At 48.7% G+C, this 23978-nt stretch overlaps 1 protein-coding gene across 1 annotated transcript in view; it reads right to left on the bottom strand.

Annotated features, from left to right (window-relative positions):
- The window catches only part of CATSPERG (cation channel sperm associated auxiliary subunit gamma), a 37516-nt gene extending 13538 nt beyond the window's left edge, over nt 1-23978 (bottom strand). Inside the window, exons 1-21 of the mRNA XM_080644179.1 lie at nt 23707-23978; nt 23566-23619; nt 16874-17018; nt 16449-16575; nt 16197-16269; nt 14651-14806; nt 10585-10756; nt 8699-8836; nt 7402-7461; nt 7054-7173; nt 6480-6530; nt 6255-6384; nt 5643-5754; nt 4498-4656; nt 4294-4406; nt 3336-3549; nt 2931-2993; nt 2620-2818; nt 2386-2504; nt 2169-2249; nt 2023-2079 (exon numbers count right to left, since the gene is read on the bottom strand). Of these exons, the coding sequence (XP_080500305.1) occupies nt 2023-2079; nt 2169-2249; nt 2386-2504; nt 2620-2818; nt 2931-2993; nt 3336-3549; nt 4294-4406; nt 4498-4656; nt 5643-5754; nt 6255-6384; nt 6480-6530; nt 7054-7173; nt 7402-7461; nt 8699-8836; nt 10585-10756; nt 14651-14806; nt 16197-16269; nt 16449-16575; nt 16874-17018; nt 23566-23619; nt 23707-23955 (2592 nt within the window). The 5' untranslated portion in view covers nt 23956-23978. The remainder of the gene's footprint in view (nt 1-2022; nt 2080-2168; nt 2250-2385; nt 2505-2619; nt 2819-2930; nt 2994-3335; nt 3550-4293; nt 4407-4497; nt 4657-5642; nt 5755-6254; nt 6385-6479; nt 6531-7053; nt 7174-7401; nt 7462-8698; nt 8837-10584; nt 10757-14650; nt 14807-16196; nt 16270-16448; nt 16576-16873; nt 17019-23565; nt 23620-23706) is intronic.

The raw sequence follows: 23978 nt of genomic DNA, 5'->3' as shown, positions 1-23978 counted from the left end.
AAATTGATTTTTAGAGAAAGGGAGAGAAACATCAATGTAAGAAACATTGAGTGGTTGCCTCCCACATGCACCTTGACTGGGATCAAATCCACAACCTGGGTATGTGCCCTGAACCTTTTAGTGTATAGGACGACAATCCAACCAACTTAGCCACACTGGCCAGAGCAAATCATTGGCTTTTTTTAAACTTCATTTTTAGATGGATAACATGGTCACATCCTATATAAAAAGAGGTGATATGCAAATTGACCCTCATGCCATCACAAGATGGCTGCTATGACCAGGCCGGCAGGGGGGGTTAGTGAGGGATGACCAAATGACTGAACAGCAGGCTGTGTGAGGCAACCAGGCCAGCAGGGGGGTTAGTGTGGGACGACCAAACGACTGAACAGCAGGCTGCGTGGGGCGAACAGGCCAGCAGGGGCGTTAGTGAGGGACAACCAAACGACTGAACAGCAGGCTGTGTGGGGCGACCAGGCTGGCAGGGGGGCAGTTGGGGGTGATCAGGCCAGCAGGGGTGGGGGGCAGTAAGAGGTGACCAGGCTGGTAGGGGGGACAGAAAGAGGTGACCAGGCCAGTGGGGGGGGGCAGTTAGGGGCAACCAGGCCAGCGGGGGGGTGCAGTTGGGGGCAACCAGGCCGGCAGGGGGAGCAGTTGGGGGCAATTAGGCTGGCAGGGGGGGCAGTGAGGGACGATCAGGCCGGCGGGGGGGGGGGGGGACAGTTAAGGGTGACCAGGCAGGCAGGCAGGTGAGCAATTAGGAGCCAGTGGTCCAGGATTGTGAGAAGGATGTCCCCCAAGGGGTCCTGGATTGGAGAGGGTGCAGGCTGGGCTGAGGGGACCCCCCCATGCATGAATTTCGTGCACTGGGCCTCTAATATGAATATATGTAGTTACACACACACACACACATAGACACACACAGTGAAAGTTTCCATTTCCATCCTCTAACTATCCTGCCTCTCCTCTATCACCAGAGTAGAGAACCACCCTGAGTATTTTTTGCCCATTTCCTTGATGTTTCTTCATGCAAATAAAAGCAAACATGAGTATATGTTCTCAATGAACCTATTTCATGCTGTTTTGTATATACTGTTGTGTACCCTGCTTTTTTCTCTTAAGAATAAAATACACTTTGGAGACCATTCCATGCCAGTATATGGAGATCTTCCTTTTTTATAGCTGCATAGTTTTTCATTGCATGAATGTACTGTAATTTATTTAACCACTCCCATATTCATGGACATTAGGTTGTTTTCTACCCTTTGCTATGTGTTATAGATTAGATTCCCAGAAGGAATCTGCCAGATCAAAATGGGGATGTTAACTTTGACCTTTTGAGGTTATGATAAATAATGCATATCACTAAGCATAGCAAGAAACACTTATGGAGACTGAGGTGAGTCACTCTACCCTGCACTTGACTCGAATTGCCTCATGTAATCCAAGGTGTTGGGGTTGTTATAACCATTTTTATTGCCCTCGGGCATATCAAGTCAGGAGGGAGGAGCACCAGGGTCTGTCTGCTGGTTAGTGTGCAGGGAGGTGGGTGACAACAATGCCTCTGGGTCACGTACCTCCTCTACCACTTGTTAGCTCCCTGAGTTACTCTGAGCAGATGTCTGCATCTGTTTGAGGCTCAGTTTCTGCCTCTGTGCAAAGGGGATATTGCACGTGTAAGTGAAGAACCAAAGGAGTGATCAAAGCACATAAGTGGGCACATGAAGAGCAACATGTGGGAAAAGGGCCAAGCTGGCCCACATGGTGCCTGTGTGCCAATTGGAAAAGGAAGCCCATGTCACAGGTACTTTACTTCCCCTTGCAGAAAAGTATTAGAAGGAACATACAAACTTGGATGCAATCTACATAACTATAAAGGCAGCCCTTTCTGAAAACAGAAATGGATGAAAGGAGTGGGTGGATGGGTGGGACTCCCTGGGGAGCACATAGAATCAGCCCTGTTTCCACTCTGCCCAACCCTTTCCCACCCAGCACAGGGCCCAATACCCCAAGGTTCAATACTTGCATGCGCGGCCCCTGGATCGTGTTCTGGAAGCAGTGTCCAGCTGACCCCACCACCTGTGGGTGGGATCAGGTAATGAGGGTGGGTCCCATGGGACCAGCCTTTCCCCTTATCCTGTTTCCCTCCTCTCCAGACTTTACCGTACCTTGACCAGTATGGATGTCTTCATGAAGTGATGGCCACTAATGCCCTGGTCAAAGCAAACCCTTTTATCACGGAGCATAACCTGGGGTTGGGGGCGAAAATGAAGGGGTCGACAGGCATGCCCAAAGATCTAGGAACGGTTTAAGGAACCACGAGCTTCCAACAAGTCTACTGCCTGGGTAAATCTGTCCCTACACCTCCTCACCGCCTGTCCTCACCCAGAAAAGCACTGAGTTGCGGTTAATAAGGACCTTCTGCCTCACCACCGCCTCAATGCAGCTGGGGTCGGCCAGCACCACGCCCAGGTCCACCTGGCTTAGCAGCTGGAAGATGTTGCCTGCTCGGGCACAGAAGGGGTTAAGGCCTAGAACCAGACCCGCCCCAGAATGGTGCCCAGGTCCCAGCCACCCCGACCCCACCACTCTGATTCCACTCAGGCCCTGCCCACAGACCGGGCTCCAGCTCAGACTTGAACGAGTGGCCCCGGGCGGTCAGGAAAATAGAGAAGCTGTAGCTGGTGCCCTTATCCAGGAAGATGCGCTCCGGCAGCTGGTACTCAGCCTTGACGTCGTAGATCTTTTTGTAGTTGGCCATGTCAATATGCACGTTACCCGCGCTCTTCCCGTTGCTCGCCAGGTAGTAGTAGTAGTCCTGGAGCAGGGGAGGCAGGGAAAGGCAGCACCCTGAGTGAGCAGCCGGACAGTGTGAGGCGGAGTGGGAAGTGGGGAAGCCCCTCCACAGACTCGCGACTCTCTCCACGCACCTGGTCCTGTTTCTTGTTCTTCCACCAACGCCAGGTGGAGTCGTGCACCGGGTCGGCATAAGGCTGCAGAGACCACCAGCACCGTGAGGGGGCGGAGAGGTGCGTCCACAAGCAGACGACATTCCCAGACCCCTTCCCAGCCTCAGTCCCAGCCCCTAACGGTAACCCAAAGCAAAATATCACAACCTGGCCCGCCCTGCATCCAGCCCAAGGGCTAGGCCGGAAAGCCATCTCCCAGAGCCCTGCTCAAGCCCCCGCCCCAGTCCCCGCTTAGCCTCAGACACGAGGCTGCTCCGCTCTGTTCCACCCTCCGCGGCGTTCTTCCCGCTCCACAGACGTAGCCTTGTGGGCCTCCGCAGTTCCGTCTCAAAGCCCGGGCGGGGACAGGCCTGCCCAGGCGCCCACCTTGTCGTACTTGGAGTGCAGCCAGAGCAGGTAGTACACGAGGCCCTGATAGACAGCGAGTGAGTTCTCGGTGTGGAAGCCGGAGGGCTCCAGCACCCGCGGCGGCTGCGCCCGGTAGCGTTCCTGGCGCGTGTAGATCTTCTGGTCGGGCAGGTCCCGCAGGCGCATCACCGTGAAGGGGCAGAAGTTGGTGAAGGAGAGCTTCAGATGACTCCTGCGCGGTGGTAGTGGGGGGTGGCAGCTTACTTTTCTGTGCCCCGCGCCCCAAGAGCCTCCACAGGCCTGTTTGCCACCCCTGCGCTGCAGACTCCCCAAATCCAATCCAGTCCTGCTCTTCCTCTCAGCCCCTGACCAGAGTCTTGGATCTCATCCTAGAGACTCTTCTCCTCTTCCTAAGAGTCCTTCCACCTCCCCCTTTCTTCCCGCCCCCCCATCCCCAGGCTCCTCAGCAGTTGACCAGAGGGTTATTATTAAACTCAGTAAAATCAGACCAGGCAGTCCCTCTCCTTAATCTCAGCATAGCATTCCAGGGCCCTCAAGATGAAGTTCCTCCCTATGACCACTGGCTCACCTTGTCTGCCCTGCCGCCACCACGGCACTCTGTCTGTACTACACTTTCTCTCAGTTCTCAAAAACCCAATCTCTTTTCCTTCTCAGGGCCTTTGAACATAGGATTCCCCGTTTGGAACAACGTCCTCCACCTTATTATCTGGCCAATCCTTCCACACAGCTCACAGCTCATGCACATCTTTCTCTTTGAAGCCCTCCCTGGTGCTCCCTCCCTCCCTGTCTGGGTTAAACCCCTTCTCTGAGCTTCCATGCACCCTGACCTCCCACATCAGAGCACTAAGGTTGTTAGTTGGGGATGGTTTGGCCTCCCTCCAAGCCCCTGTGGAAGGGGGGCTTTGTGTGGGCAGTGCTTGGGGCTCTCTGACTGCTGCACCCAGCGTCTTCTCACGTTTGCTGCTGCAGGGAGTGGTGGCTGTCGAGCTGCTGGTACCTCAGGAGTTGCTCCACAGGCACAAGCCTCTTGATGAGCTGGCCCTGCTGGTGGTTCACAAGGTACACCAGCTGCAGCGGGAAGGCAGGGCCAGATGAGCTAGTGCAGCCGCCCTTCTGCGCCCCCCCCACCCCACGTCTCTCCGTAGCTCCTGACTGGCACCTGGTACAGATGGCTGTCTTCATAGAAGAGGGTGACCATGGTCTCATTGGAGGCATAGAGAGAAGACTGCTGCATCACCTGGAGGCTGACGTACACATCCCAGCCCATGGATGGGAACAACTTGTATACATGATAGCTGCCCTCCAGGAGGTACCAGATCTGGAGGTACAACAGCTGTGTGTGTGAGGGCCATGGGAACTCTGGCCCCCTCTTCCTCTGCCAAGTGTGATGGCCCCATTCCTTGAGGGGTGAGGCTTGGGAGCTCACCTCCAGCTGGAATCAGGTGAGCTCACACCCCTTCTTTCTGTAGTGCCACCTCTCTACTTCCCAGAACCCACCATTTCTGCTTCCAGCTCCCACTCACCATGATTTCTTTGGTGTTTCTGTCTGCTACAGTTTCTATTATTTGCAACTTAAGCCTTCCTAATACATATTCTCTCTAATGGATGGGGTTCCTAGGGCTGAGCTTTCCTTTTTTCTTCTCACTCTCCAGGGTCTCAATTTCGCCTTGGCCTTAATTTCCCATCTCTGCACTGATGCCCAGCCCCCAGGCCCCCAGTACATTTGACTCTGGATCTCACCTCCTCCTGAACCTCAGCTTCCAGGATGTCCCCCGTCTATGTGGCCTCTTCTGTGAGGCCATTCTTGACACACACACATACCCAGACTGGGTCGGGCCCCTTCTCTGAATATCCATAGGTGATTTCCCCTGCTGCAGCCTGACTACTCTCAACTGTCACTGTCTGGGAACGACTCTGTCTTCCCCAACTGGCCTGACACCCTGTGAGGGCAAGGCCCAGGGCTAACTCGGTTGCCACTGTGCCCCAGCACTGGGCCAGGCATCCAGTAAGTGCTGCATGTTTATGAAAGGAACACCTGCATGGTGAAATAAAAGAGGGCACCCTCTGGAAATCAGATCATATGACTCTGAGCACAGGTCTCTCACTCTGCTGAGGAACTTGGGAAGACACTTAGCCTCTTTGAGCTCCAGTGTTCTCAGCTGTAAATGGAGCTTCTGCTGCCCTTCCCCACCGCCCTGAGAGCGTTCCTTCCCTTTGGCCCCTTTACACTGGCAGGGGGAGAAGGGAGACCTCTGGGCTTTGGGGTGGGCAGAGAGGAAGTGGGGAGAGGAGCAGGCAGCCCACCTCCTCGGTCTCTGTGACAATAGCTATGTCTCCATGGAATGAGTTGACCATGTACTTGATGGACAGCTCCTTGGGGAAGTCCGCCAGGTAAATGAAGTTTTCACTGTCATAACTGCAGGGGTAGAGATGGAAGCTAGGAGCACTCAGGCAAGGCTCCTGGAAGATATGTTTTCCCCAGTCCAAGCTAAACATAACACAAGAGCTGTTTTCTCACTTCTCCACTAGTTTTGTGAGAACATGAAAAGGAAACCTGGGATTTCAGCTTCTGCCCCTGATTCCAAATCCTCTGGGGGACCTGTCCATCTGTAAACAGGAGGATTCGGTCAACCTGGCATGTTGCCAACCGCCCATGGAGTTGACTCAGGGACTCCTAGGTTCTTGAGGGGTGAAAAGTGCCTTAACCTTCCCCAGACAATGCTTTCTATTGCTCACATAGGTTGGGACCTCACATGAGGGCTCCCCTAGTTCCCCCCATTCTAGCCCTTGCCACCCCAGCCTATGTTTTCCCCATTACAGTCCTCATAACATCAGGACTTGGGCAAACTGAAAACTTGGTGACTTTGGAAAGGACCCCCACCCTCATGGGGCTGGGGAGGCAGAATATGCCCCTACCTCTGCAAGAGGAAGTTACCCCAGATGAACAGCATGTTGTTAAATGAGTTGTAGGACATGCCCTTGGGCACCATCGGGAAGTTGGTGTAAGACTCTGTCCCGAGGATCATCAGGAACTCCAGGCCTTGAGCTGGCCAGGGAAGAGGCAGAGTGGACACAGCAGTGAGGTGGGATCCCTCCTGGCCCCCACCCACCTTTGAGGCCCCCTCCACCTTCCCCTCCTACCATCAGGAATGAATTCCGGGATGGTGTAGAGAATGGACAGGTAATCACTGACTATGTGAAGAGAACACAGCAAAATCTCCTGAGGCCTTGAGCTTTCAAAAACCTGAAACTAGGCAAGTCACCAGCTTCCCAAATTCCTTCCAAAAAGCCTGCAATGGCTTCCTCTCGGGCTCTTGGTCCTCACTGTTTCTTCACGTGGACTCTAAGAAGGCACTGCCTCTGGGCAGACACATCCAGTCAGGGCACAGGGTTTGTCTCCTGAAGCTCCTTGGCAGGGGAGTGCGGTGCACAGCCTGTTCAGCGGCACATGGCGCCCTATTCTCAGCTCAGGTGAAATAAAACCAACCTCCTTACTGTGAGCCACAGGCCCTTCCTTATCTGGCTTCTGCTCATGTCTTCATCTCCCTCCTTTCCCTTACCTGCTCTGTTCTAGTCACACTGACTTCCTCTCAGTTCCTCCAACCCACCAAGCCTGTTCGCCACCACCACCCCTTACCTAGGAGTGACACGAGCAACATTTCCGTCCCATTGTCTGCTGTGCACTCAAGCCCCCCACCCGTAGTACCCCAATTACCCAGGTCATAGCGGACCACCTGGAAATACTTCCTGGCAGCAGTGTCTTCAATCTCCACCAGCAGCAGTAGATTGTAGTTACCCTCAGTGTACACAGCCCAGGTTATGGAGCAGATGGCAACTGGAAGGGAAGGGGAGGTCCAGAGCAGCCTGAGCCCACCCCTCTCCATCACCTCCTCCCTCTCTAAGACTGCCACCCCATCTCATCCCTGTAACTCTCCACCTCTTCCCACGACACTGCCCATTGCCCGTCCTTTTCCTTCCTCGTGACCTCTCCCACCCTTCTCTGCTTTCCCATACCCTAGATCCCCACACCCACCCACTGCAGACCCATTTGGGACATGGGTACCTTGTATCCTTTCGCACACCGACTGCTGCCTGGGCAGCCTCTGGAAGGAAACAAGGCCATCTGCGGAGCAGGGAAGTTCCATGTTCAGGCCCTTCCCATTCTCAGCCCAACAGGCATCCCACCACAGTAGAATGCCGGTGCCCCACCCACTTCCTCCAGTCTATGGATTTCAGGGGACAGGTCTCACCCCCTGACCTTTCAGTCACTCACACCTTGCCTATCAGCATGTCTGTCTCTGGTCACAGTAATTGGTTCAGGTCCAGGCAGGTGACTAAGAATCAGCCAATCAGAGTGTATCCTTAGGGCTAATGAGGAAGAGGCTGCTCTCATTCTCTTGGGTGACTCAAGCGGGTGGGAGAAGAATCCTCAAGCTCCTGGGAGCCCTCCTTAACCCCCACAAGAGGATCATCTACCTGAAGATGAAGCTAAATCACAGGGCTCATAATAGTAAACCCTTTCCCAGCACTCACCATGTCCCTAGCACTATTCTAAGACTTTTATGGATGCCAACATATTTAATCTTTATATCAACACAGAGAAGCAAGTACTAGTAGTATTATTGACCCAATTTTTCTGATTAAATGAGGCCAAAAAGAGAGGGTAAGTCACCTGTCCACACCACAGGTGACTTGGGTTGGGTTAGCAGTGTTGGAGCAGTTTCTCTCTGGACCTGTGCCATAATCACTGTGCTATACTATCTTGCCAAGAGACAGAGTCTTGACAATATACCCTGTGAGCCCCTGGATCCAGCCATGCCTGAAGTTGGCACGTTGTCTTTTCACTTATAAGTCCACAAATTCTTTATGCCTAAATGATTTTTGAATTGAACTTATGCCCTTTGAAACCAAACAATACAAGATACATAATATACCCCAGGCACTATCCCTACAAATGCCTAAGTCCTAGGGCCAACCTCCAGCATGGGACTCCTTTTTTTGTTTGTTTGTTTGTTTGTTTTTGTTTATTCTCACCAGAGGATATTTTCCCATTGATTTTTAGAGAGAGTGGAAGCGAGGGGAAGAGAGACAAAGAGAGAAACATAGATGTGAGAGACTCCCACACACGCCCATACAGCGGCCAGGGATCGAGCCTGAAACCGAGGTGCATGCCCTTGACCAGGAATCAAACCAGAGACCCCTCAGTCCTCGGGCTGATACTCTATCCACTGAGCCAAACTGGCTAGGCCATGGGACTCCTTCTGAAGATACATAGTGAGGGGTTAGAGCCCAAGGTCAGACTTCTTGGAGGTGAGAGGGAATGGAGGAGTCTCTTGGCTGCCAGAGGCCCCCACCCTTACCTGTAATAGTCCCAAAGTGGACATAACCTTCATGCTTCCCAGTGGTGAGGGCCATGATGTACTCGGAGCCATTTCCATGAAAATGCACGGGGCACAGCTTCTTGATGCACTCGTTGGGCAGTACACGAACCCAGCTCTCTGCAGTGGGCAGCATGGGGCCTCAAACCCAGGCGTTTGGACCTGGGCCCTGCATCCACATTTCCCTGGCCTTAATGAACCTGTTGTCATCCTCTCCCCCTGGAGCAGCTGCTCAGTGTGGTGACTGAGGGACCTTTAGCATAGGGTTCCAGCTGCGTTTGAGAAAATCCTCCTGACTTACATTCTGTCCCTGAGGTTCCAATTGGGCTTGACCCCACCCTTGCATTCCCCTGGCCAGAGCCATTGGTTCTAAGCTGGGCTGTGACCAATCGGGGCAAATCAGAGACAGTCTGAGTTTGCAACCACTAACAAAGAGATGCTCTTTCCTGGGCCCCTGGGGGTATAAAAGTCTGCAGTTGCTGGGAGTCACCATGGCCATCACAAGAGGGGCCTGTCTAACAGCTAAAGTGAGTCCCTAGATCCAACTATACCTGAAACAAACATGTTTCTGGTTTGTTTTGTATTTTAGCTATCTAAGCTGAGAAAACACCCCCTTTTTTTCAGCTTGAGCCCATTTTAATTTGGTTCTTCCCACTGGCCAAGTGTCCTAAGTAAGAAAGGAAGAAAAACGAGCTGTTGAGAACATGCATTAACTAATGAAATATAGGCAGCACCAAGTTCCTGTGACCCTGTAAGTCCAAGTGACCCTAAGTCTAAATGACATCTTTCATTTGAATTGGGGAGAAACCTAGAAGAACTAAGAGAGCTCCCATTTAAAACAGGGGTGGGGAATGTCCAGCCCTCAGGCCTCTGAAATCATTTGGTCTGGCCCTGCTACAGTATTAGGGGTGAGCTAATTGAATGTTTGACCAAATATAGCAGGCTAATTTTAAAAAAATATATTTTAAAATATATTTTTATTGATTTAGAGAGGAAGGGGGAGAGAGAGAGACATCAATGATGGGAGAGAATCATTAATTAGCTGCCTCCTGCACGCCTCCTACTGGAGATCAAGCCTGCAACCCACACATGTGCCCTTGACTAGAAATGAACCCACATCCCTTCAGTCTGCAGGTTGATGCTCTATCCACTGAGCCAAACCAGCTAGGGCAGCAGGCTAGTTTTGAAGTTGATAATTTTGTATGGCCCACAAATAATGTTATAAATATCCAAATGGCCCTTGGCAGAAAAAGTCCCCCCCTCCCCGATTTAAAGGATGTGGCTGAGTCAAAGTCTTTCCTTTTTCTCTCTGATCAGTCTCCTTCATGACTTTGCCTGTCTCTGTTTCTCTCTCTCTCTCTCTCTCTCTCTCTCTCTCTCTCTCTCTCTCTCTCTCTCTTTCTCTCTGACCCCTATGCCTCTCCCATCTCCACACCCAATTCCTCTCTTAGTATGCCTTTCTCAGTATGTCTTTCCGACACTGTGTGTGTGTGAGTCTCTCTCTCTCTCTCTTTCTCTCTCTCTCTCTCTCTCTCTCTCTCTCTCTCCCCTCCCTTTCTCTCTCTCTCTCTCTCCCCTCCTTTCCTTCACTCTCAACCTCCCCCAGCTGACTCACACTTCCTGGGAAGCTCTGGATGAAGGCCCCACCCCAGCATATAGAGAGTGGGAAAATGCCCTCCAGGATGGGCAGGGTGATTCAGGACCTTGGAGAGTTCCTCCAACACTCCCTCCTCCCCCATTGGCAATCCCAGCCCCCGGTGCCACAGTGGATGGATTCATTAAGGCGGCCCCTGGGGCTCCAACAGGCAGTTCCCTTGTCCAAGATGCCACAGACCCCTAGGCACATGGCCCAGTCCCAACCCTCTCACCGCTGCCATGGTCGCTCTCGTGGAGTATGATATAGTTGCCTGTAAAATAGTAGACGAGCTGGTTCTGCCGAATGAAGAGGGTGCTCTCTGTGGCGATGGCATCGTAGATGGTGGCGGTGAAGTTACCCTGGGGGCAGTAGAAGGAGCCTACCCAGCAACTGTCAATGCTCAACTGCAGAGGAGTACAGCCAGTGGTGAGCAGGTGGCCTTTGCCTCGGCCCCCACACCCTGCCTTGCGGGGGGAGGGGGGTCCTGCTCTGATAACTGCTCCAGATGAACTCATGCAGCTGTCTGCTCATTCTGCAGCAGCACCTTAAGTGGCCAAACTTCTTCTTCAACATAGACAAGGGAAGGAGGTGACCAGGCAGGCGCCTGGAGCTTTGTGTGTTCCCTAAATTTAAACAGTGTACAGAGTGTTCAATGGCCCCTGAGTGTTGTACCCATGTAGACCCAAAAGATCCAATGCTTGACCCAAGGCACATACTTAATAATTCTATTCTAACTTGAACACAATTGACTGTCAGGCTGACACTTTCTGAACTTACTGACTGATCACTAACACTGGCAATATCACCAACAGTGGGAAAGCACCAGCAATGCAGGTTCTCGCCTATAAGATTGAATCTAAATTTAATCAAGCTTTTAGATTGGCAATATGTTGTGTTATAGACTAATTGTGTTCCCCTCCCCAATTTATATGTTCAAGCCCTAACCGCTCATGTGACTGTACTGTATTTGAAGATAGGACCTTTACGGAGATAATTAAGGTACAATGAGGTCATTTGGTGGGGCCCTAATCCTATTAGACTGGTGTTCTTATAAGAAGAGGAAGGCACGCCAGAAAACTCTCTCCACTCATGCACACAGAGAAAAGACCAGGTGAGGATACTTTATGCAAACCATGGAGAGAGGTCTCACCAGAAACTAAATCTGCTGGCACCTCGATCTTGGACTTCTAGCCTCCAGAACTGTGAGAATATAAATTTCTGTTGTTTAAGCCACCCAGTCTTATTATGGCAGCCTGAGCCAACAAATACACAGGGTCAGAGGAACAAGTGAATTGACTCTATGAAGAAGCAAGCAGCCAAATACTATAGGATACAAAGGCCTGGAGCAGACGTATAGGTGAGAAGGGCTTTAAGAGACTTAACAACCAAATGCAGTGTATTGATCCTGATTCAAACAAAGAAACTTTAAAAGACATTTTTAGATAATTGGGGAAAATTGACTATATTTCCCAGCCTCCCTTGCAGTTGTGTTAGATAGGAAAGGGTCTCAAGATCTGGTTCTTGCTACTCTTGCTAAATGTTAAGATGTAGCACAGTATTTTGCAGACTAGCTGTATACAGGATGAGCTTGACAAGAACCTAACCAGATAAGTGTAGCCAACTGCTAAGGAGAAACTGACATTTAATTGACCAAATCGTGTATATAAGCAATGGCTAAAGCCTCCCTTTAGGGAGACAGAGCCTTGGATTTGTATCCTTTACTTTATGAAAGCAAATAAAACTACCTTGCTACAACCACGTCTTGTTCTTCAATAGAACATGTCAAGCAGCAAAGCCCTTGAGTTAGTTAACAGTTGGGCACAGCCAATTGACTAATTCCTCACTAATGGAATGTAAGTGGAAGTGAAATTTGCTTAAAAGAAAAACGCTTGCTCTCTGCTTCTGCTCTTTCCCTTTCCCATTGGCTGGAATATGGACAGGGGCAGGACCCATCTTCCATCATACAGATGTGATCAGCACCTGGGACCTAGGGGATGGTGAAGCAAGAAAAGGGAAGGAACTATTTAAGCTATTCCCTTTCTGTCAGGGTCTGTTTGTTATAGCATCTAAACCTGACCAACACATTGATGAGGAGAACAGCACAGAAGGGGAATTTCTATGGAATCCCAGGGGCAATCTGGGAGTGGTGAAGTAAACAGGAAGAAGGAAAGAAGAGGAGACAGCAGCATGGGAGAAACCCCCATGATTAGAGAATGAGAATAAATGGACGTTTATTTTGGAGTGACAGAAATTTTTTAGAACTGGATAGAGATGGTGGTTGCATGATATGAATGTACTAAATGCCACTAAATTGTTCACTTTGAAGTGGTTAATTTTATGATTTCACCATGATAAAATTTTTTAAATCCTATATAATAAAAACCTAATATGCAAATCAACCGAATGGCAGAATGATTGACTGGTGGCTATGACATGCACTGACCACCAGGGGGCAGATGCTTAATGCAGGAGCTGCCTCTGGTGGTCAGTGTGCTCCTACAGGGGGAGCACTGCTCTGTCAGAAGCCGCGCGAATGCAATGGCAGTGGTGGCAGTGCTAAGGAGCAGCGAGCAGGCAGGCGGTAAGGAGTGAGGGGTCCTGGGGAGTGGGCCTAAGCCAGCAGTTGGACAGCCCCTGAGGGGTTCCAGACTGTGAGAGGGCACAGACTGGGCTGAGGGACAACCCCCCCCCCCCAGTGCACAAATTTCATGCACCGGGGCTCTAGTACAATTATAAGGATGTCTGAAGTTAAAATTGAACTCTTCATTCCTGTGACGTAAACCTCCTTCTTTGCCCTCCAAATCTCTTCAGCAGAATCTCTATCAACTACATATCCCCTGTGGGTGTCTTTGGAGCAGGAATGAGAAAACAGCATGTCTGGAAAGACTTGGCCCAGATGGGAGAAAGCTGACACAGGACAGGGAGATGGTCTATAAATTGAACAAATTCAGTAAAGCAGGAATTTAGAGCCAGAGGGAACTAGAATGTTAATCTATATGGGCTTCTCAGACATCAAGGGTGAGGCTTTCAACTTGATGGAAAGAGGTTGAGGAAAACTTTTGTGGTTGCTATGGAGCACAGTTGTTATCTTGGCCACCATTAACAACCAGCATCTTCTCCCCTCAACTTGTGGTAAAGCTACCTTGATTTCATTCTGGGGAGCCATTCTTTCTCTGCCTCTTGTCTCAGGTGCTCTCCTCAGAAAGACGGAGATCATGACCTGTGCTAAGCCAGCTGGCATATTCCATTATTTTGGGACACATGACCCAAATTGGACCAATCAGGACCAAGGAGATACATTTCAGGATTTTTGAAAGGCTATTTAGGAAAGTGATGCTCCTGTTCTCAATCAGGGAAGTTGGAATCTGAGCCACTTTGAGGACAGAGCTAATCCAGAAGAAATGGAGCAGAAGTCTTCATTTGAAGGCCCGTGTCAAGCCAGGCCTGAAGCCTCCTCTGTGTGGGCTTTGCAGTTAGGTGCACCTACTAAATCCATTCCTCTGCTTAAACCAAACTGGGTTGGAACTCTGCCTACAGCTGTACCAATTCCAATGTGTTTCTCACACCAAAAGGACCTTGCTTCAGCACTCCTTCCCCATTCTGGGAATAATATAGGCACACAAAGCTGAATTAAAAACCCTGGGGGTCAGATGTATATTGCGGTTCAGAATTCTCAGTGTTTAGAAGGTAGTATGGCACATATATAGCATTCATATGTAAACCAGTAGGGTCTGGGGCAGCACCCCATAAGCAAACACCTTAAGATTTCTGCAGGGCAGAATCTGAATATTAAGACTACATGGGATGCAAAAAGACTAAGTAGCCTTTGTTAGCTCAGGTCAGAGTTTCTTGACAAATGAATTTGAGCCCTAAATTTGTGAAAATGCCATTTTCAAAGCTTTTTGTATTTCAGAATTACAAATGATGGACCTACAAATAATAATAGCTTTCACTTACATAGTGCTCATTGGTGTCCAGCTAATATTAACCTATATCATCCTCACACTGATTCTATAAGGTAAATATAATTCCCATTTTACAGAAGGGAAATCTGAGACCGGGGTGGGTGAGATGACTTGCCCAAGGTCACACGGCTAGAAGGTAGCAGAACCAGGATTTGAACCCAGGTTGTCTAGCTGCAGAGTCATATGTCCTTCCTTCATGCTATCTGCCACTAATGGGGATGGTAATGTCTTTGGGGATCCCCCTCCAAAGCCCAAGGCTTCACCCTACTTGAGGGGCTGAGGGCCAGTACCCTTCCAAAGTTCCCAGCCCACTGCCTGCCTTTCACCTCTCACCTCCACAAGAAAAAAGTCGGTAAAGCTGGTGTCAGTCAGCAGAACTGACTTCTCCTCAGGAATTCCACCCAGGATGAGCACTGGTGTCTGGTCCACAGTGTACCACAGGGGCCTCGATGGGACATTCACAAAGTACCGGGGTATCAGATTGAAGAGCTGCCAGGGGAAGGGGCAGGAGGACTGCTCAACATCCCCCCCCCCCCCAAGGCTCCATCTCACTTAGGGCAAACGCCAAAGTCTTCTCCCTGACCAAAGGCCCCACGCAATTTGCCCCGCCACACACCTCTCTGACCTCATCCCCCTTACTCTCCCCCTTGCTCACTCTTTCCCAGATACATGGGCCTCCTGCTTCTCAGACTGCCCAGAACATTCCCGCCTCAGAGCCTTTGCACTGGCTATTCCCTCTGTGTACAATGCTCTTCCCCTAGGATCCACGTGATTCCCTCCCCTTCTCCTTCAAGGCTTTACTCAAATGTCAACCTTTTCAATTCTGCCTTTCTTTTTCATTAATCTTCACCAGAGGATATTTTTTCCATTGATTTTTAGAGAGAGTGGAAGGGAAGGAGGGAAGGAGAGAGAGAGAGAGGGAGGAGAGAGAGAGAGAGAGAGAGAGAGAGAGAGAGAGAGAGAGAGAGAGAGAGAGAGAGAGAAATATCAGTGTGTGGGAGAGACATCAATTGGTTGCCTCCCGCACATGCCCTGACCAGGGCAGGAATAGAACCTGCAACCCAGGTACATGCCCTAGACTGGGAATCAAACCTGAGACCCTTTGGTGCACAGGTGACACTCTACCACTGAGCCACACCGGTCAGGGCTCAATTCTGCCTTTCTTGACTATTCCATCAAACACTGCAGTCCCCTCCTGCACAGACCCTATCCACTGCCCTCTGTCTGCTTCTATCCAGACTACTTCCCACCTCTTCACCTACCATAGAATTTACTTGATTTCATGTTTACTGGTTTGCTGTATGTCTCTCCCACTAGAATGTCAGCTCTAAGAGGTCAGGGACTTGGGTCTGTGTGTCCACTGTTTTGTTCGCATGGGGACAACCTTGTGCTCAGTAAGTGCCTGCTGAATGACTGAATGAATGCACCCTGATTAAGAATATGGGTGCAGGAGTCAGGCAGACACAGCTTCAGGTCTTGTTCCATATGTACATGCTGAGAGACTGCGCAAATGGCCCCATCCCTTTCAAGCCTCAGTTTTATTCTCTCTAAAATGGGTAAGAGTACCTTCCCACACAGGATCAGTGTTGAAGATGTAATGTGATTGTGCATTTAGTAGAACACTTCACCTGGGCCTGGCACAAAGAAAGTGCTCTAAGTCAGCGGTTGCCAACTGGTGGACCGTGGGCCACTGGTGGTCCGAAAGGTTGGCGACCGCTGGTTTAAGGAAACCTTTGGAGCAGTAGTCACCGTGAGGTCCAAAAGATTGGCGACTGCTGCTCTAAGTGGAGCGTGCCACTTGTGTGGGGAGTAATCAGAGCCCTGGCCCACTGTCTTTAACCCACGCCTTCTGCTGTGCCCACTGTCCAGGCCCCCTTACCTCATTTCCCACAGTGAACTGGAGCCTGTTGTCTTGCTGTCTCTTCAAGAAGCCATTGATGTTCACCTGAAACCTGGCAGCAGTGTGAGGCAGGCACAGGCGAGAGTTTGGGTTCAGGGACTCCTGCCTCAGCTCATAGCCACATCCCCACTCTACTCCCTCCCATTGGTCTCCTCCTGGTTTCTTTGGGAATCTGGAGATAAGGAAGTCCCTCCCAGAATCCACCCTTAACCCGGGTGTGGGGAAGGGCACCTTTTATTGGGGATGAAGGGCCCGAGGCCATTGCTGCTGACATCCACACGCATGACCACACTGCCATTCTTGACGGGCATGGGTGTGTACCAGCTCATGACACACACTTCCTCTGCACTGCACTGCTCTGCTGGTAAGCAGGGGGCACTGAGGCGACTGGGATCTCCCTGCAACTTCCCATGTCCTGCTCTACACCATGAACCCCACTGGGGCCTCTGTGTAGCCCCATCTAGGCCATGAAACCTGCTGAAGCCTCCTCCCCATACCCTCCTCCAGATCACAGACCTTACTGAGGATCCCCAACAAACCCCACATTTCCACCAGGTCATGGACTCCTCTGATGACCCCAACCTCCCCCTCCAAGTCATGACTCCCTCCAAGGCCCCCAGAAATCCCACACCCCTCCAAGCACCCTGCAGGCCCACCTTTGCTGCGGAAGGGGGCTGCCTCCATCTGGATCTGCAGCTGTTCTAACTTCCAGCGATTGAAGTTAACTGGGGACTGGAAGATGACCAGCACCACAGGCTTCAGCCCCGTCAGGTGGCCCTTGCGGACCAGAGCCTCGGAGGACTGAGGGTGAGATGGCCCCACAGGTGTGTCTTTAAGATAACCTCTGGGCCCCCTGCCTTGACCCCACCTTTAGTAGCCTGTTTTCCTGGGCTGGGTAGGGAGAACAGAATCTCTACCAGAGGAAGGTCAGAAAACATGGTCTAGGTTTGGAGCTGGGATGGCGGACAGACCAGGCTAGGAGAGGGGGAGAGGGGCTAGGAACTGTGGAGGCAGTCAGGAGGTCTTCCTGGAGGAGGTGAGTCCAGGGCCACGGTCTTCAGATAGAATTTGAATGTAGGGAACACATAGAGAAGGGCAGCCTGGGATAAGCAAAATTGTGATGGCCGGAATGAACCTGGCACCCAGAACTGTTAATAGCTTCTCCCTCCCTTAGGGCATCCCGGCCCCCTCTTGAGGTTTCCACTTTCCCTCCAGAAATGAAACTCTCTGCCACCCTCGAAAGTCAAAAGATAACCAGGTTGGGGCTGGGACCTGGTGTAAAGGTGGGATGGGACAGTGGACAGAGAAGACTGGGGAAGAGGGTGAGGGGGCAGCCAGACAACTTCTCAGAGATGCCAGAATCCTGGCTGGGCCGAGAGGGGCAGGCAGAGCTTAGGATGGAAATGGAAGGAGGAAGGAAGTGTGTGGAACAAGCATATGCAAATTGGGTGGATCCTGAGGAGAAGGCTGCACTCAGGCCAGAGTGGGCTTCGAGACCAGGGTGAGACACTTAACAGTCTAATCCCCTTTGCACAGGCTTTCCTCTCTGCATGGATTACCCTTCATAAATATTGTATGTATGTACTTACTGGTCGCTCTCCTGATGGGCTAAATCCATAAGAAAAAACTGTCTGTGTTGTTTATCACTGTACCCCCACTCCATTGTAAAAGAGAATCTGACCCATAGTAAGTGTTGCATAAACGAATAAAGGTATTATTACCATACTTTTACACGTAAGGAGAGATGGTTCATGGAGTAAAACTCTATGCCCAGGGTCATGCTCTAGAAGCTTGTTGCTAGCATTCACTGCACCCCTTCTGTGAACCAGACACTGTGCCGAGAGCTTCACACATAGTTAACCATTTTATGAAGTTGGCATGATCATTGCCTTACCCTTGATAAGGATGAGGAAACTTTGGTACAGAGAAGTTAAGTAACTTGCCTAAGATCACAGCTATTACGGTATAGGATCTGAACCCCAGACAGCCTGGCTCCAAGTGTTAACAATCATGCTATTCTTCCTCCAAGTAAATGTTAATCAGTGGCAGATTAAACCCAAGTCTACAGCCTCCAGAACTTCACTTCTAGACCACAACATTCCATTGTCTTCAAAAAGCTTACTTGAGCCAAAACAATCTTGAAAAAGAACAAAGTTTGAAGACTCAAACTTCCCAATTTGAAAACTTACTACAAAGCTATAGTAATGAAGACCATGTGATACCAGCATATGGATAGACATATAGAACAATGAAATAGAATTATACCCAAAAACAAACCCTTACATTTATGGTCAATTGATTTTTGACAAGGGTGCCAAGACATTTCACTGGGGTAAGGAATGATATTTTCAACAAATGGTACTGGGATAATTGGGTATTTACATATCAAAGTTGGATTCTTTTTTTATTATTTTATTTTATTTTTTAAAATAGATTTTTATTGATTTCAGAGAGGAAGGGAGAGGGAGAGAGAGATTGAAATATTAATGATGAGAGAATCATTGATGGGCTGCCTCCTGCACACCCCCTACTGGGGATCGAGCCTGCAACCCAGGCACATGCCCTTGGCTAGAATTGAACCCAGGACCCTTCAGTCCTCAGGCCGACGCTCTATCCGCAAAGCCAAACCAGCTAGGGCCAAAGTTGGATTCTTACCACACACCACATACAAAAATTAACTCCAAATTAATTTTGGAATTACTGAGGATCCCTGTCTTGAAGACCTAAATGTAAGAGTTAAAACTTAAAAACTCTTAGTAAAAACCACAGGAGTAAATCTTCATGACCTTTGGTTAGGCAAAGCCTTCTTAGACAACACCAAAAGCACAAGCAACAATAACAAAAAAGATAAATTGGGCTTCAGTGAAATTTAAAACTGTGCTATTTTATGGTATGTGAATTATATCTCAATAAACATAAAGCTTTTGTGCTTCAAAGGACACCATCAAAAAAGTGAAAAGACAAACTCATAAATAGAGAACAGACTGACAGCTGTCAGAGGACAGGGGGTTGGGTGAAAAAGGTGAAAGGATTAAGCAACAACAACAACAAACCTCATAGACACAAACAACAGCATGGTGATTACCAAGAGGGAAAGGTGGGGAGGTAGAAGAGAGTATAAGGGGGATACATGGTGACAGAAGGAGACTTGACTTGGGGTGGTGAACACACAATAAAATACAATACAATATAGCTGATGTATTATAGAATTGTACACCTAAAATCTAGATAGTTTTATTAACCAATGTCACCCCAATAAATTAAATTAATAAAAAAAGAAAGTGAAAAAACAACCAATGGACTGTGACAAAATATTTGCAAATCATACATCTGATAAGGAACTAGTATCAGAATATATTAAGAAATTATACAACACAACAATAAAAAGACAACCCCATTTTTAAATGAGCAAAAGATCTGAACAGACATTTCTCCAAAGGTAGATAAATGGCCAATGAGTACATGAAAAGATGCTCAAAATCATTAGTTATGAGGGAAATGCAAATCAAAACCACAATGAGATACCATTTCACACACACTAGGATGGCTATAATAAAAAAGATGGACAAAGACAATTGAGGATGAAGAGAAACAGGAACCCTCATAGATTGGAATGTAAAGTAGTACAGCTGCTTTGGAAAATAATCTGGCAGTTCCTCAGAAGTGAAAGGGAGTTAACATATAACAGAGCAATTCCATTCCTAAGTATATACGAAATAATTGAAAACATGTTTACATGTTTACACAAAAATCTGCACACAAATGTTCATAGCAGCATTATTCAGAACAGCCAAAAAAAGTGGAAATAACCCAAATGTTTATAAAGCTGGTTTGGCTCAGTGGATAGAGCGTCAGCCTGTGTACTGAAGGGTCCTGGGTTCGATTGCGGTCAAGGGCACATGCTGGGGTTATTGGCTTGATCCCCAGTAGGGGGCGTGCAGGAGACAGCCCATCAATGATTCTCTCTCATCATTGATGCTTCTATCTCCCTCTCCCTTCCTCCCTAAGATCAATAAAAATATATATATTTTTAAAAACATGTTTACGGAACATGGGAAACCAAGATGGCGGCATAGGTAAACACCTAAACTGCTGCCTCGCACAACAATTTCAAAACTACAACTAAAAGACAGAACGGACATCATCCAGAACCACAGGAAAGCTGGCTGAGTGAAAATTCTACAACTAGAAGGAAATAGAAAAGCTCACAGAGAATTGGAGGTACGGCAAAGGGGCTTTGTGCGCGCAGAGAGGAAGGGCGGCTGAGAGCCTGGCTGACTTTCTCTGGCGGAAGGGGGAAGGAAGCCTCCGACCGCACTGAACCCCAGTTCCTACTGCACTGAACCCCAGTTCCAGGCGAACCTCTGGGGACCCACGCTCTTACGGGGGGAGTCTGGACTCTCGGGCGGAGACTCGAGCTGGGAAAGGCAGAAGTCTGAAGGCGCAGCGGGCCAGTGCTAACAAAGGCTGCGGAGGTTGCCACAGGCTTTCCCTAGTGGAAGGGAGTCAGAGGATCCTGACGGCACTGAGCCCCAGTTCTGACTGCAGTGAACCCCAGTTCCAGGCGAGCCCCTGGGGACCCAAGCTCTTGTGGGGGGAGTCTGGACTCTCAGGCGGAGACTCGAGCTGGGGAAGGCGGAGGACTGAAAGCACACATGCGCGCAAGGGCAAGGCTGACAGGAAGCCAAGACTGAGACTCCACCCCATCCAAGCTGAGCACAGAGGCTATTGCAATTTGGCAAGTCTAATCCTATAAGGCTGTCTCCAGCACCGAACTTCTCCCAGCATAGACACAGCTGATCCTTACAGCCAACTGGCCTGGAGGTCAATTCTTCCCAGTGATACCAACAACAATAAAGACTTAATTACAACAAGGCTGCACACACAGTCCACAAAGGGGTGCACCAAGAGTGTCCACCTCAGGTTAACTGGGGAAGCAGACCCACTGGGCCATATTGGAAACCTAGCACAAATATCTACCTTACCAACTCAGGGAATCAGTGAAAATGCGGGGTCAAAGAATCAGATCACAAACGAAAGAAATGGAGGAAAACAAACGACTGGATATAGAATTCAAAACCACGGTTATAAGGCTTTTCAAGAATATCCTAGAAAAGGCCGATAAATATAATGAGACCCTCGAAGATATGAAAAAGGACCAACTAGAAATTAAACATACACTGACTGAAATAAAAAATATTATACAGAGACCCAAAAACAGACAAGAGGAACACAAGAATCAAGTCAAAGAATTGAAATACAAAGAAGCAAAAAACACTCAACCGAAAAAGCAAAAAGCAAAAAAAAAAATCCAAAAAGTTGAAGATAATGTAAGAAGACTCTGGGACAACTTCAAGCGTACCAACATCAGAATTATGGGGGTGCCAGAAGAAGAGAGAGAGCAAGATACTGAAAACCTATTTGAAGAAATAATGACCAAAAACTTCCCCCACCTGGTGAAAGAAATAGACTTACAAGTCCAGGAAGCCCACAGAACCCCAAACAAAAGGAATCCAAAGAGGACCACACCAAGACACATCATAATTAAAATGCCAAGAGCAAAAGACAAAGAGAGAATATTAAAAGCAGCAAGAGAAAAACAGTTAATTACCTACAAGGGAGCACCCATACGACTGTCAGCTGACTTCTCAACAGAAACTATGCAGGCCAGACGGGAGTGGCAAGAAATTTTTAATGTGATGAATAGCAAGAACCTACAACCAAGATTACTCTACCCAGCAAAGCTATCATTCAGAATTGAAGGGCAGATAAAGAGCTTCACAGATAAGAAAAAGCTGAAGGAGTTCATCACCACCAAACCAGTATTATATGAAATGCTGAAAGGTATTCTTAAAGAAGAGGAAGAAGAAAAAAGTAAAGAGAAAAATTATGAACAACAAATACATATCTATCAACAAGCAAACCTAAAAATCAAGTGAATTAAAAACCTGAGGAACAGAATAATCTGGTGAATATAATAGAATCAGGGGCATTGAAAGGGAGTGGACTGATAATTCTCAGGGGGAAAGGGGTATGGGGGGTTCATGAAGAGAATGGACAAAAATCATACACCTATGGATGAGGACAGAGGGGGGGAGGTAAGGGCAGAAGGTGGGGTGGGAAATGGGTGGAGGGGAGCTATGGGGGGGAAAAGGAGAAATAATTGTAATAATCTGAATAAAGATTTATTAAAAAAAATAAAAATAAAAAAAATAAATAAATAAAAACATGTTTACGCCGAAACCGGTTTGGCTCAGTGGATAGAGCGTCAGCCTGCGGACTGAAAGGTCCCAGGTTCGATTCCAGTCAAGGGCACGTACCTTGGTTGCGGGCACATCCCCAGTAGGAGGTGTGCAGGAGGCAGCTGATCGATGTTTCTCTCTCATCGATGTTTCTATCTCTCTATCCCTCTCCCTTCCTCTCTGTAAAATATCAATAAAATATATTTTAAAAAAAAACATGTTTACACAAAAATCTGTATACAAATGTTCATAGCAGCATTATTCAGAACAGCCAAAAAAGTGGAAATAGCCCAAATGTTTATAAATTAATGGATTAAAAAATATAACATCTATACAGTTGAATATTATTCAGCCATGAAAAGGAAATACTGATAGATGCTATAACATGGATGAGCCTTGAAAATGTATGCTTAGTGGTTAGAGCTTCAGCCCTAGGACTGAAGGGCCGTGGGTTCGATTCCCAGTCAAGGGTTCGATTCCCTGTCAAGGTTCATGTACCTGGGTTACAGGTTGATCCAAGGTATATGTAGGTGTCAACTAATGGATGTGTTTTTTTCACATGGATGTTCCCTCTCTATTCCTCTCTCCCCCCTCTTCCCTCTCTTCCTTCCACTCTCTCTAAAAATCAATGGAAAAAAAATATCCTGCAGTGAGGATTAACAAAAACAAACAAACATGCTAAGTGAAAGAAGCCAGACATAAAAGGCTACATATTGTACTGCCTGAAATGAGCAAAGTCAGAGGGACAGAATGTAGATTAGTGGTCTCCAGAGTCTGGAGGGGAAGGGGTACAGGGTTTCTTTTTGAGGTGATAAAAATGTTCTAGAATTAGTGGTGATGGTTGCACAAGTTTGTGAATACACTAAAATTATTGGCATGTACATTTTCAATGATGACTTTTATGGCAGGTGAATTATATCTTAATTTTTTAATGGAAAAAAAACCACGCTTACTTGAGCACTTACTATGTGCCGGGTGGGGCACTGGCAATCGTTGTGACTCCTTAAGGGCTCCCAGGGTTTGGTGGTGCCACTACCATGATAAAGTTAGAAAAGGGGAAACTGAGGTTCACACAGAATGAGCCCGCTCGAGCTGCACTCACTCACCTCTCCTTTGCAGGAATAGTTGATCTTCAGGTAGTAAGGGAAGCCCAGGTATTTCTGCAAGGAGAGGTTGGGCAAATGCCCAGAGCCCAATCGGATGCACTTCCAGGACCTCTCCCATTCACCTGACCCCAACCCCCTCACCTCCTCCGGGTCGATAGGCGCGTCCACCAGAAGGCCAAACAAACTGTCCACTGTGTCCAGGGGCTCTTGCTCAAAGAAGCGGTCACTCCCATGGTTCTTGCCTACCGTCTCGAACTTGTTCAGGACAACCTGCCAGGTGCACTCCTGGTTATCCTCGATAGCCCACAGCCTCCACGGTGACAACAGCACCGCCGTCAGTGACCACAGCACCCACAGTCTCGGCCACGAAGGGCCAGCAGGGTTCATCATGGGGCAGCGCACAGCGTGGCTGG

The sequence above is a fragment of the Plecotus auritus genome (genome assembly GCF_963455305.1).
Source record: "Plecotus auritus genome assembly, chromosome: 10".
Lineage (NCBI taxonomy): Eukaryota > Metazoa > Chordata > Mammalia > Chiroptera > Vespertilionidae > Plecotus > Plecotus auritus.
The sequence above is the reverse complement of the archived record's forward strand: the minus strand, read 5'-3'. Positions and strand labels throughout refer to the sequence as shown.